Consider the following 12,655-nt stretch of genomic DNA (forward strand, 5'->3'; position numbering starts at 1 on the left):
CTATTCAATTCAGCAATTAGTTACGTCGGCGATGGCCCGTTCTCGCCGACAAAACAGGTTGAATTGTCGGGAGAACGGGCATTCTCCGACTTAACTCCCCGGCGCGAGGCTGATTCCCGACAGAATCAGCCTTGCGCCGGCCGCGAGGCAGCACTTTTGTCGGGTTTCTCTTCTCATCCCCCGGGGATGAGAGAAGAATTCCCGACAATTGCAGGTAATTAGTTGCTGAATTGAATAGCGTCGGGAGCTAATTCCCGGCGCTATTCATTAGTTGCCGAATAGAATCGACCCCAATGTGTGCTTACGATTTTGGCTTATGTGAGATTTTGGCTTATGTGAGATGTAATTAACATGTGAGATGAACTAGATAGTACACCGATCTAGCAAGGATTGACTTGCCTGTACAGTATCTTTTCTTGCGATACCGTCCTGGTGGGACCGCGCATCGGGATCGCAAGTAGCATAACACCTTGCGATTTGCACTAACTTTTCTTGCGATTTTGACTAAACAGTCAAAATCGAAAGAAAAAAATCTCACCGTGTGTACACACCATACGAGTGCCTTCTACCCCGGTACCCTACAGCAATGGCAGGCAAGAAACATCAGCATTTCTTGAAACAAGATGCAATGTATTTTTAAGAGACCATTCTTTGTGAATATTTAGGTTTCCTAAACTGTACAACAAAATATTTTCCACCAATAATCAATGCCATAAGACATTTTAAAGCAACAGCTCAAAACTTTAAATTGTCAACTCTGGGACACCAACCTGTGCAGAAAATGGGCAAAAAGGCCACATCAACCATTAGCATGAATCTGAGCCATTAAAACATAAGTGATAATTCAACTAGAATGCATGGTAATCATTGTTTACCATGTGCAAAATATCAGTAGGCAACATTCACTGTATACGCTACTTTTGCTACTGCAAGAGGATGTGGGCCCATCTACACACAATAAGCTGGTTCATCAAGTTATGAGCAGTTTCTTTATTACTTGCAATTTGATGCAAAAAAAATAAAAAAATAAAAATGAAAGCTTTTATGTAATACACCTGGCAACAAGTATTTATAGAACTCCCCAAAAGCTGTTACCAAAATAGGCAATGCTTACTGCGACTTCCAAAGCTGTATCCATCCCTGTCCCGCCGCGGTCCTCGAGCAAGCTCAACAATCACACGCTCTCCACATAGGTCTTTTCCATTCAACTCAAATACGGCATCATCAGCATCCCGCGAGTCCTCAAACTCCACAAATCCATACCTAAAATTAAGAAAACTAAATATTTAGGTTATGTAACAATTGTTCTGTGAGGAAAGAAAACATGTAAATAAAAGTATAATTATCTCTCAGGGGAGATTCAGTTCATTTGTGAGAATGTAGCACCCAGGTGCTATTAAATTACTTCCCGCGATGTACACTTTTCCCACAATAACTAAACAAACACAGGTTGCCGTGAGATTAAAATAATCATAAGAACTTTCCTCTGCTCCAGCTAGAACAGGTCCTAAAGGTTACAATAGTTAAGCGATAAGGTGATTTTTAGAAACATCTGAGAATTTAAAATTGAAATTAACTCCCAGTCTTTCCAAGAAAAGGAGATAAAAAAAAAAGAAAGAAAAAAAAAAGAAAAAAAAGGGGAAGGTTCATGGTTACCCCAAAAACCTAGAGCTTTCCATACAGTAGGTGTGGAAAAATAGGATGTGAGACTTGTAAGCACACAGAGAAAAGTAGTAGAGTTCCAGTCTGCAGTGTCTTTAGAAAAAAAGTGTGGAAATAGTGTCCACGTTAGGCTGTTTTAGCAGGGCGCCGCTCCCTGCCCGATTTTAAGGACATAAGCCGCCCCTGCCCTGCTAGAACAGCTGCCCGCTTCCTACCCTCCCAGCGTGTAAAGATGCCGTGCGCATGCGCGTGGCATCCATTCACGCTGAGAGAGCTTGGGGAAAGCACAGCACCTCCGTAGGTGCTGGGCACGCCCCCAACAGTGACGCCGCCGGACGCCCACGCCCCGTTTTAATGTCTGTGGGCTGAACCGCCGGCAACCCTACACACGGAGCGAGATCTAGTGAGATTGCTTAGAAATTAGATGAACATCGCTCAGTGTGTACCCCCCTTACATCTAATTAAGTGCAATATTGCACCGTGAATGCAAGTCATAATCCAATTGCAAGCTCACAGTCCATTCTCCTTGCAAAATAGTTTTTTGTGCGCACTCCCTGAGCAGTTAGAAAGGGTATGGAAAAATGAACGTTATGGTAAGAACTTACCGTTGATAACGTGATTTCTCTTATGTCCACAGGTATCCACAGGATAACATTGGGATATTGTCGAGCGACAGCGAAAATGGCACCAACACGGTCACGAGCTTTCTGGCCTCCCAGGATGCATTGGGGCCTCCACTATATAGTCCCGCCCACTGATTCAGTCAGATCAGTTCTTTCCACAGCGATTATAGGCAGGAACATTAGGTAGAGACCTGTACAGGTGATAAGAACACACATGCACACCCTTCCATACAAGAAGGAAGAGGTTTTTAGTGTTTGTCTAGATCCTCAAATCAGATGCGTCCGGGTGGGATCCCTGTGGACATAAGAGAAATCACGTTATCAACGGTAAGTTCTTACCATAACGTTCATTTCTCTGGCTGGGTCCACAGGATTATCCACAGGATAACATTGGGATTCCCAAAGCCATTTTAGTGGTGGGGACGCTCCTGATTGCACAGGAGGACCTTTCGCCCGAAGTCTGCGTCATGAGAGGCAAAAGTATCCAAGGCATAATGTCTGATGAATGTGTTTATGGAAGACCATGTGGCTGCCTTACATATCTGTTCTGCTGATGCACCCTGTTGTGCTGCCCAAGAAGGACCTACCTTACGTGTAGAGTGTGCAGAGACATTAGCCGGAATAGGGAGATCTGCATGAGAATAAGCTTCAGATATTACCATTCGGAGCCATCTCGCCAGCGTCTGTTTACTAGCAGGCCAACCTCTCCTATGGAATCCGTAGAGGATGAAGAGGGAATCTGTTTTCCTGATGGCACTAGTACGATCTATGTAGGTTTTTAAAGACCGGACCACGTCCAGTGACGCTTCTCCCGCAGATAGTCCCGATACCTGAAAAGCTGGGACTACAATCTCTTCATTCAGGTGAAACTTTGACACCACCTTTGGAAGATAACTAGATCTCGTTCTGAGAACTGCTCTGTCTGGAAAAAAACTTAGGAAAGGAGACTTACATGATAATGCTCCTAAATCTGACACTCTTCTGGCTGACGCCATTGCCAGTAAAAAAAGAACTTTAACCGTTAATTACTTAAGATCTGCTCTCTCAAGTGGTTCAAACAAAGGACCCTGGAGAAATTTAAGAACTAAATTCAAATCCCAGGGAGCTGCAGGAGGAACAAATGGGAGGTTGAATATGTACTACTCCTTGGAAAAAAGTACGTACATCCTGTAGGTCAGCAATCTTCTGCTGAAACCATACAGTCAACGCTGAGACTTGCACCCTCAAGGAAGCAACCTTCAACCCCTTATCCAATCCTGCCTGCAGAAAATCCAAAATTCTAGCTACTTTAAAGGCTCTTGGATTGTAATTTTTTCCAGAACACCAATGAATATAGGCTTGCCATATTCTATGATATACATGGGCCGAAGAAGGCTTTCTTGCTCTAAGCATGGTTTGGATTACTTGCTTTGAAAATCCTTTAGCCTCTAAGATAGAGGTTTCAACAGCCACGCCGTCAAAGACAGGCGATCCAGATGACTGTGACAAGGACCCTGCATTAACAGATCTGAACGTTGAGGGAGCAGTATCGGTGCTTCCACGGACATTCTCCACAGATCTGTGTACCAATGCCTTCTTGGCCAAGCTGGAGCTATTAGAATGATTGCTCCTTTTGCCTGTTTTATCTTTCTCACTACTCTGGGTAACAGAGATATTGGAGGGAACAGATATGCCAGCTGAAACCTCCATTCTACTGACAGTGCGTCTACCAGGACTGCTCCTGGGTCCCTTGTTCTTGATCCGTACCTCGGAACTTTGTTGTTTAGACGAGACGCCATAAGGTCTATCTCCGGTAGACCCCATCTGTTCACCAGTGTTTGAAACACTTCTGGGTGTAGTGCCCATTCGGTTTCCTGAATGGTGTGCCGACTGAGAAAATCCGCTTCCCAATTTAGTACACCCGGGACAAATACTGCTGACAATGCTGGGAGATGGAGTTCTGCCCACTTTAGAATGGGAGTTACTTCCTCCATCAGACTCTTGCTGTGAGTCCCTCCTTGATGATTTAGGTATGCTACTGCCGTCGCATTGTCTGAGCGGATCTGGACTGGTCTTCCTTGTAGATTGTCCTTTGCCTGAACTAGGGCCAAGTAAATGGCTCTTATTTCTAACAGATTTATCGGCAGGCGACTTTCCCTTGCGGTCCATTTTCCTTGGAACCATAGGCTTCCGAGTACCGCCCCCCAACCTTGCAGGCTGGCATCTGTCGTCAGGACTTGCCACTCTTATCCAAAAGGGTCTCCCCTTGTTTAAATGGTCTGTCTGTAGCCACCATGCTAGAGACCTTTTTACATTTACTGGAATCTTTATCATCTGCTTCTTTATTGTTTGATGATTTCCGTTCCATTTTGTCAAAATGAGATGCTGCAATGGTCTGGAGTGGAATTGCGCATATTCCACCATGTCGAACGTTGATACCATCAGACCCAACAGCCGCATTGCTGCATGGACTGACATTGTCTGGGCTTGCAACGCTTCCTGAGCCATGACCTGCACCTTGACTATTTTCTTCTCTGGTAAGAGAACTCTCTGTAGGTCTGAATCCAATATGGCTCCCAAATGAACCATCCGCTGTGATGGATTCAGGGACGACTTCTCCCAATTTATGAGCCACCCGTGTCTCTGTAAACAAACTATCGTCTGTTGGAGATGGCTCAACAGTAAATCTTGCGACTGTGCTAAGATTAATAGGTCGTCTAGGTATGGGAATATCCTTATCCCTTGTTTGCGCAGACAAGCTGCCATAACCACCATGATCTTGGTAAACACCCTGGGTGCTGTAGCTAGCCCGAAGGGCAGAGCTTGGAACTGGAAGTGTTCCTTGAGGATGGCAAACCTGAGGTAACACTGATGTGATAGTGCTATAGGCATATGTAGGTAAGCATCCCGCACATCCAGAGATACCATATAGTCTCCCGGTTCCATAGCCAACATTATGGAGCGTAACGTCTCCATGTGGAACTTCGGGATCCATATGTAATTGTTCAACATCTTCAGATTTAGAATTGGTCGATATGACCCATTTGGTTTCTGGATTAGAAACAGATTGGAGTAATACCCCTGTCCCTTTTGTGATGGAGGTACTGGGACAATCACACCTGACTGCAGTAATTTTTGGACTGCTTCTTGCAGGGCATTGGCCTTCGACTCTATACGAGACGGGCTGGTGCAAAAAAATCTTTGAGGAGGCTGCCTCCTGAATGGGAACCCATACCCCTGAGATACTACCTTCTGCACCCAGGCATCTGTTGTTGACTGTTGCCATGTGTGTGCAAATTGCAGGAGTCGGCCCCCAACCCTGGAATCCTCCAGGCGGAGGCCCGTCTCTTCAGGCTGAGGGCTTTTGTTCAGGTTTGGAAGCTGGCTTTTTGCTAGCCCACTGCTTCTTACCCCTGGATTTAAACTGGGGTTGTTTAGGCTCCTCTTTACCTTTCGCTTTGCCAGCGAAATGAGCGAAATTTTAAACCCTTGGACTTAGTAGGTAGCCGGAAATCTGACCTTCTTCGATTCAGCCTCTGACTCTAGGATATCCGATAAAGGTTTTCCAAATAATATATTACCCATGAAAGGCAATGCTTCCAATTCCTTCTTGGACTCCGCATCTGCCTTCCAGGTCCGTAGCCAGACTGCTCTGCGAGCGACTACTGCCAGGGCTGAAGCTTTAGAAGCAACAGTGCCTACATCAATGGCTGCTTCTTCTAAATACTGGGCAGATTGTCTTAAACGGCAAAGACGATCCTCTTGCTCCCTAGTAGGAGAGGGGATGTCATTCTCTAGTTCCTCTATCCATTCGCCCATTGCCTTTGCTACCCAGGCCGAAGCCATAGCAGGTCTTACCACTGCACCCACAAGAGAAAAAATAAGAATTTACTTACCGATAATTCTATTTCTCGGAGTCCGTAGTGGATGCTGGGGTTCCTGAAAGGACCATGGGGAATAGCGGCTCCGCAGGAGACAGGGCACAAAAAGTAAAGCTTTCCGATCAGGTGGTGTGCACTGGCTCCTCCCCCTATGACCCTCCTCCAGACTCCAGTTAGGTACTGTGCCCGGACGAGCGTACACAATAAGGGAGGAATTTTGAATCCCGGGTAAGACTCATACCAGCCACACCAATCACACTGTACAACCTGTGATCTGAACCCAGTTAACAGTATGAGAACAGAGGAGCCTCTGAAAGATGGCTCACTACAACAATAACCCGATTTAGTTAACAATAACTATGTACAAGTATTGCAGATAATCCGCACTTGGGATGGGCGCCCAGCATCCACTACGGACTCCGAGAAATAGAATTATCGGTAAGTAAATTCTTATTTTCTCTATCGTCCTTGTGGATGCTGGGGTTCCTGAAAGGACCATGGGGATTATACCAAAGCTCCCAAACGGGCGGGAGAGTGCGGATGACTCTGCAGCACCGAATGAGAGAACTCCAGGTCCTCTTTTGCCAGGGTATCAAATTTGTAGAATTTTACAAACGTGTTCTCCCCCGACCACGTAGCTGCTCGGCAAAGTTGTAATGCCGAGACCCCTCGGGCAGCCGCCCAAGATGAGCCCACCTTCCTTGTGGAATGGGCCTTAACAGATTTAGACTGTGGCAGGCCTGCCACAGAATGTGCAAGTTGAATTGTGCTACCAATCCCACGAGCAATCGACTGCTTAGAAGCAGAAGCACCCAGCATTGTTGGGTGCATACAGGATAAACAGCAAGTCAGATTTCCTGACTCCAGCCAACCTGGAAACTATATTTTCAGGGCCCTGATAACATCCAGCAACTTGGAGTCCTCCAAGTCCCTAGTAGCCGCAGGTACCACAATAAGCTGGTTCAGGTGAAACGCTGACACCACCTTAAGGAGAAACTGGGGACGAGTCCGCAGCTTTGCTCTGTCCGAATGGACAATCAGATATGGCTTTGTGAGATAAAGCCGCCAATTCTGACACTCGCCTGGCCGAGGCCAGGACCAACAGCATGGTCATTTTCCATGTGAGATATATCAAATCCACAGATTTGAGTTGTTTAAACCAATGTGATTTTTTAGGAATCCCAAAACTACGTTGAGATCGCCCAGTGCCACTGGAGACATCAAAGGGGCTGTATATGCAGTACTCCCTTAACAACTTCTGGACTTCAGGAACTGAAGCCAATTTCTTTCTGGAAGAAAATCAACAGGCCGAAATTTGAACCTTAATGGACCCAATTTGAGACCCATAGACACTCCTGTTTGCAGGAAATGTAGAAATTAACCTAGTTGAAATTCTTCCGTGGAGCCTTCCTGGACTCACACCCTGGCACATATTTTCACCTAAGTGGTGATAATGTTGTGCGGTCACCTCCTTCCTGGCTCTGACCAGGGTAGGGATGACCTCTTCCGGAATGCCTCTTTCCCTTAGGATCCGGCGTTCACCCGCCTTGGCGTCAACGCAGCTGCGGTAAGTCCCGGAACAGACACGGTTCTTGCCGAATCAAGACCCTTCTTAGTATCTCTTGAAGTTCCGGGAACCAAGTCCTTCTTGGCCAAACCGGAGCCACAAGTATAGTTCTTACTCCTCTCCTTCCTATCATTTTCAATACATTGGGTATGAAAAGCAGAGGATGGAACACATACACCGACTGGTACACCGACGGTGTTACCAGAGCGTCCCAGCTATTGCCTGAGTGTCTCTTGACCTGGCGCTTCAGGTGGGACGCCATCATAACCACCTTTGGTCTTTCCCAACGGTTTACAATCATGTGGAAACTTCCAGATTAAGTTTCCACTTTTCCGGGTGGAATTCATTTATGCTGAGGAAATCTTCCCAGTTGCCCACTCCCGGAATGAACACTGCTGACAGTGTTATCACATGATTTTCCGCCCAGCGAAGAATCCTTGCTGTCATTGCCCTCCTGTTTCTTGTGTCGCCCCGTCTGATAACGTGGGCGACCGCCATGATGATGTCCTACTGGATCAGCACCGGTTGACTTTGAAGCAGGAGTCTTCCTAGGCTCAGAGCATTGTAAATTGCCCTTAGCTCCAGTATATTCATGTGGAGAGAAGTCTCCAGACTTGACCACACTTCTTTGGAAATTTTTTCCCTGTGTGACTACTCCCCAGCCTCTCAGGCTGGTATCCGTGGTCCCCAGAACACAGTCCTGAATGCTGAGTGTGCTGCCCTCTAAAAGATGAGCACTCTGCAGCCCCCACAGAAGAGACACCCTTGTCCTTGGAGACAGGATTATCCGCTGATGCATCTGAAAATGCGATCCGGACCATTCGTCCAGCAAATCCCCTGAGATCTGCCGAATGGAATCGCTTCGTAAGAAGCCACCATTTTTCCCAGGACTCCTGTGCATTGATGCACTGATACTTGGCCTGGTTTTAGGAGGTTTCTGACTAGGTCGAATAACTCCTTGGCTTTTTCCTCCCGGAGGAACACCTTTTTCTGGACTATGCCCAGAATCATTCCTAGGAACAGCAGACGTATCGTCGGAAAACAGCTGCGATTCTTGGAATATTTAGAATCCAGTCGTGCTGTCGTAGAACTACTTTAGATAGTGCTCTTCCGACCTCCAACTGTTCTCTGGAACTTGCCCTTTTCAGGATATCGTCCAAGTAAGGGATAATTTAGATGCCTTTTTTCTTTGAAGAAACATCTTTTCGGCCATTACCTTGGTAAAAGGCCCGGGGTGCCGTGGATAATTCAAACGGCATCGTCTGAAACTGATATTGACAGTTCTGTACCACGAACCAGAGGTACCCTTGTTGAGAAGGGCAAATTTGGACATGGAGGTAATCCTTGATGTCCAGGGACACCATATAGTCCCCTTTTTTCCGGTTCGCTATCACTGCTCTGAGTGACTCCATCTCGATTTGAACCTTTTATGTAAGTGTTCAAAGATTTCAGTTTAGACTATGTCTCACCAAGCCGTCTGGCTTCAGTACCACAATATAGTGTGGAAAAATAATACCCTTTTCCTTGTTGTAGGAGGGGTACTTTGATTATCACCTGCTGGATATACAGCTTGTGAATTGTTTCCAATGCTGCCTCCCTGTCGGAGGGAGCCGTTGGTAAAGCAGACTTCAGAAACCTGCGAGGAGAAGATGTCTCGACTCTCCAATCTGTACCCCTGGGATAATACTTGTACTATCTAGGGGTCAACCTGCGAGTGATCCCACTGCGCGCTGAGACTCTTGAGACTACCCCCCCACCTTGAGTCCGCTTGCATGGCCCCAGCGTCATGCTGAGGACTTGGCAGACGCGGTGGAGGGCTTCTTTTCCTGGGAAGGGGCTGCCTGCTGCAGTCTACTTCCCTTACCTCTATGTCTGGGCAGATATGACTGGCCTTTTGCCTGCATGCCCTCATGGGAAAGGAAGGATTGAGGCTGAAAAGACGGTGTCTTTTTCAGCTGAGATGTAACTTGGGGTAAAAAGGTTGGATTTCCCAGCTGTTGCCGTGGTCCCCAGGTCCGATGGACCGACCCCAACTAACTCCTTCCCTTTATACGGCCATACTTCCATGTGCCGTATGGGATCTGTATCACCTGACCACTGTCGTGTCCATGACATCTTCTGGGTGATATGGACAACGTACTTATCTTGATGCCAGAGAGCAAATATCCCTCTGTGCATCTCACGTACATATATATATAGAATGCATCCTATTAAATGCTCTATATGAATAAAATATTTTCAGTCAGGGAATCCGACCAAGCCAACCCAGCACTGCATCTCCAGGCTGATGGCGATCGCTGGTCGCAGTATAACCACCGTATGTGTGTATATACTTTTTAGGATATCTTTCCAGCTTCCTATCAGCTGGCTCCTTGAGGGCGGCCGTATCTGGAGACGGTAACGCCACTTGATAAGCGTGTGAGCGCCTTATCACCCTAAGGGGTGTTTCCCAACGCGCCCTAATTTCTGGCGGGAAAGGGTATAACGCCAATATTTGCTATCGGGGTAACCCCACGCATCATCACACACTTCATTTTATTTTATCTGATTCAGGAAAAACTACAGGTAGTTTTTTCACTCCCACATAATACCCTTTTTTGTGGTACTTGTAGTATCAGAAATATGCAACACCTCCTTCATTGCCCTTAACGTGTGGCCCTAATGAGAAATACGTTTGTTTATTCACCGTCGACACTGGATTCAGTGTCCGTGTCTGTGTCGACCGACTGAGGTAAATGGGCGTTTTTAACGCCCCTGACGGTGTTTCTGAGACGCCTGGACCGGTACTAATAGTTTGTCGGCCGTCTCACGTCGTCAACCGACCTTGCAGCGTGTTGACATTCTCACGTAATTCCCTAAATAAGCCATCCATTCCGGTGTCGACTCCCTAGAGAGTGACATCACCATTACAGGCAATTTCTCCGCCTCCTCACCAACATCGTCCTCATACATGTCGACACACACGTACCGACACACAGCACACACACCGGGAATGCTCTGACAGAGGACAGGACCCACACTAGCCCTTTGGGGAGACAGAGGGAGAGTTTGCCAGCACACACCAAAACGCTATAATTATATAGGGACAACCTTATATAAGTGTTTTCCCTTATAGCATCTTTATATATATCTCAATATCGCCAAAATCAGTGCCCCCCCTCTGTTTTAACCCTGTTTCTGTAGTGCAGTGCAGGGGAGAGCCTGGGAGCCTTCTCTCCAGGCTTTCTGTGAGAGAAAATGGCGCTGTGTGCTGAGGAGATAGGCCCCGCCCCTTTTTCGGCGGGCTCGTCTCCCGCTATTTAGTGAATCTTGGCAGGGGTTAAATATCTCCATATAGCCTCTGGGGGCTATATGTGAGGTATTTTTCGCCAAAAAAGGTTTTCATTTGCCTCCCAGGGCGCCCCCCTCCCAGCGCCCTGCACCCTCAGTGACTGCCGTGTGAAGTGTGGTGAGAGGAAAATGGCGCACAGCTGCAGTGCTGTGCGCTACCTTTAGAAGACTGCAGGAGTCTTCAGCCGCCGATTCTGGACCTCTTCTTACTTCAGCATCTGCAAGGGGGCCGGCGGCGCGGCTCCGGTGACCATCCAGGCTGTACCTGTGATCGTCCCTCTGGAGCTGATGTCCAGTAACCAAGAAGCCAATCCATCCTGCACGCAGGTGAGTTCACTCCTTCTCCCCTAAGTCCCTCGTTGCAGTGATCCTGTTGCCAGCAGGACTCACTGTAAAATAAAAAACCTAAGCTAAACTTTCTCTAAGCAGCTCTTTAGGAGAGCCACCTAGATTGCACCCTTCTCGGCCGGGCACAAAAATCTAACTGGAGTCTGGAGGAGGGTCATAGGGGGAGGAGCCAGTGCACACCACCTGATCGGAAAGCTTTACTTTTTGTGCCCTGTCTCCTGCGGAGCCGCTATTCCCCATGGTCCTTTCAGGAACCCCAGCATCCACAAGGACGATAGAGAAAATATTTTTCAATAGGCTCTCTACCCTCCTGTCTGTGACATCATTCAAAGAGGTAGATGACAGTGGCAAAGCAGATTTGTGCACGAGTCGCAGAACATGTGCATCTACTTTTGGAGGAACTTCTCTCTTCGAACAATCTCCAGCAGGAAATGGATAACAAGAATCCCATCTCCTAGGAATCTTATACTTTTTACCGGGCGCTGCCCAAGACTCATCCATCATTTCCGTCAACTCTTCCGACGCTGGAAATTCAGCTTTCACTGACTTTGTTCGTTTGAATACAGGTGCTTTTGACGCTGTCTTGGCTGGTTCTTCCAGAGAAAGCACAGCCTTTACTGCATTAATGAGTTCAGCTACATCATCTGAACTAAAGCTCTGCGACTGATCATCATACGGAGTTGAATCTATTGTTTCCGCATCATCATCCGATGTATCCTCTTGTGTAGTCTGCCATACAGACGTATCTGTCTTAGTCTTACCTACCCCTTGGTTGCTTGTAGAGGCTACTGGAACCAAACCATAGGAAGGGAGCTGCATGTATGGGTTCATAGTGTAACCTAACCCCTGAGGTGGTGCTACTGGAGCTAACCTGTCCGCTATTGAAGACAGAGTCTTTGCGAACATATTCCATGGTGGCTCTACTGGAGCCAGAACTAACTCCTGTTTTTTACTTCGCTGAAAAGCGAAACAGTTTGCACACAAACCCTCATAAGTGACCAATTGAATCATATCAATTACCCCTGACTTACAAGATAAGCATGTTAGGGCTGTAGGAGTGCTTGACAAATTCTCATCACTTTTGCCGCTCACAGACATTTTTTCTGATATTGACTACACAATTTTGTGACTGAACCACACCCTATAATCAGTATATAGAGGTGAAATCAATCTGACCACAGTGCACCTGATTTGAGGGTCAGAACAGGACTGACATTACACAGAAAAGTCAGCACACATACTAGCAGTCAGTCACATGTTAAAGC

The 12,655-nt window shown here is 46.9% G+C and overlaps 1 protein-coding gene across 4 annotated transcripts in view; it reads right to left on the reverse strand.

The window, feature by feature from the left end:
- The window catches only part of SRSF6 (serine and arginine rich splicing factor 6), a 38,930-nt gene that overhangs the window by 5,908 nt on the left and 20,367 nt on the right, over nucleotides 1-12,655 (reverse strand). For 3 of the 4 annotated variants that reach the window (XM_063960304.1, XM_063960306.1, XM_063960305.1), the window contains exon 2: nucleotides 1,115-1,263. In XM_063960304.1, the coding sequence (XP_063816374.1) occupies nucleotides 1,115-1,263 (149 nt within the window). Of the gene's footprint in view, nucleotides 1-1,114; nucleotides 1,264-2,267; nucleotides 4,860-12,655 lie in introns of those variants that run through there. The other variant, XR_010243819.1, reaches the window with a different exon arrangement.

This window comes from Pseudophryne corroboree, chromosome 3 (genome assembly GCF_028390025.1).
Source record: "Pseudophryne corroboree isolate aPseCor3 chromosome 3, aPseCor3.hap2, whole genome shotgun sequence".
Taxonomy (NCBI): Eukaryota; Metazoa; Chordata; class Amphibia; order Anura; family Myobatrachidae; genus Pseudophryne; species Pseudophryne corroboree.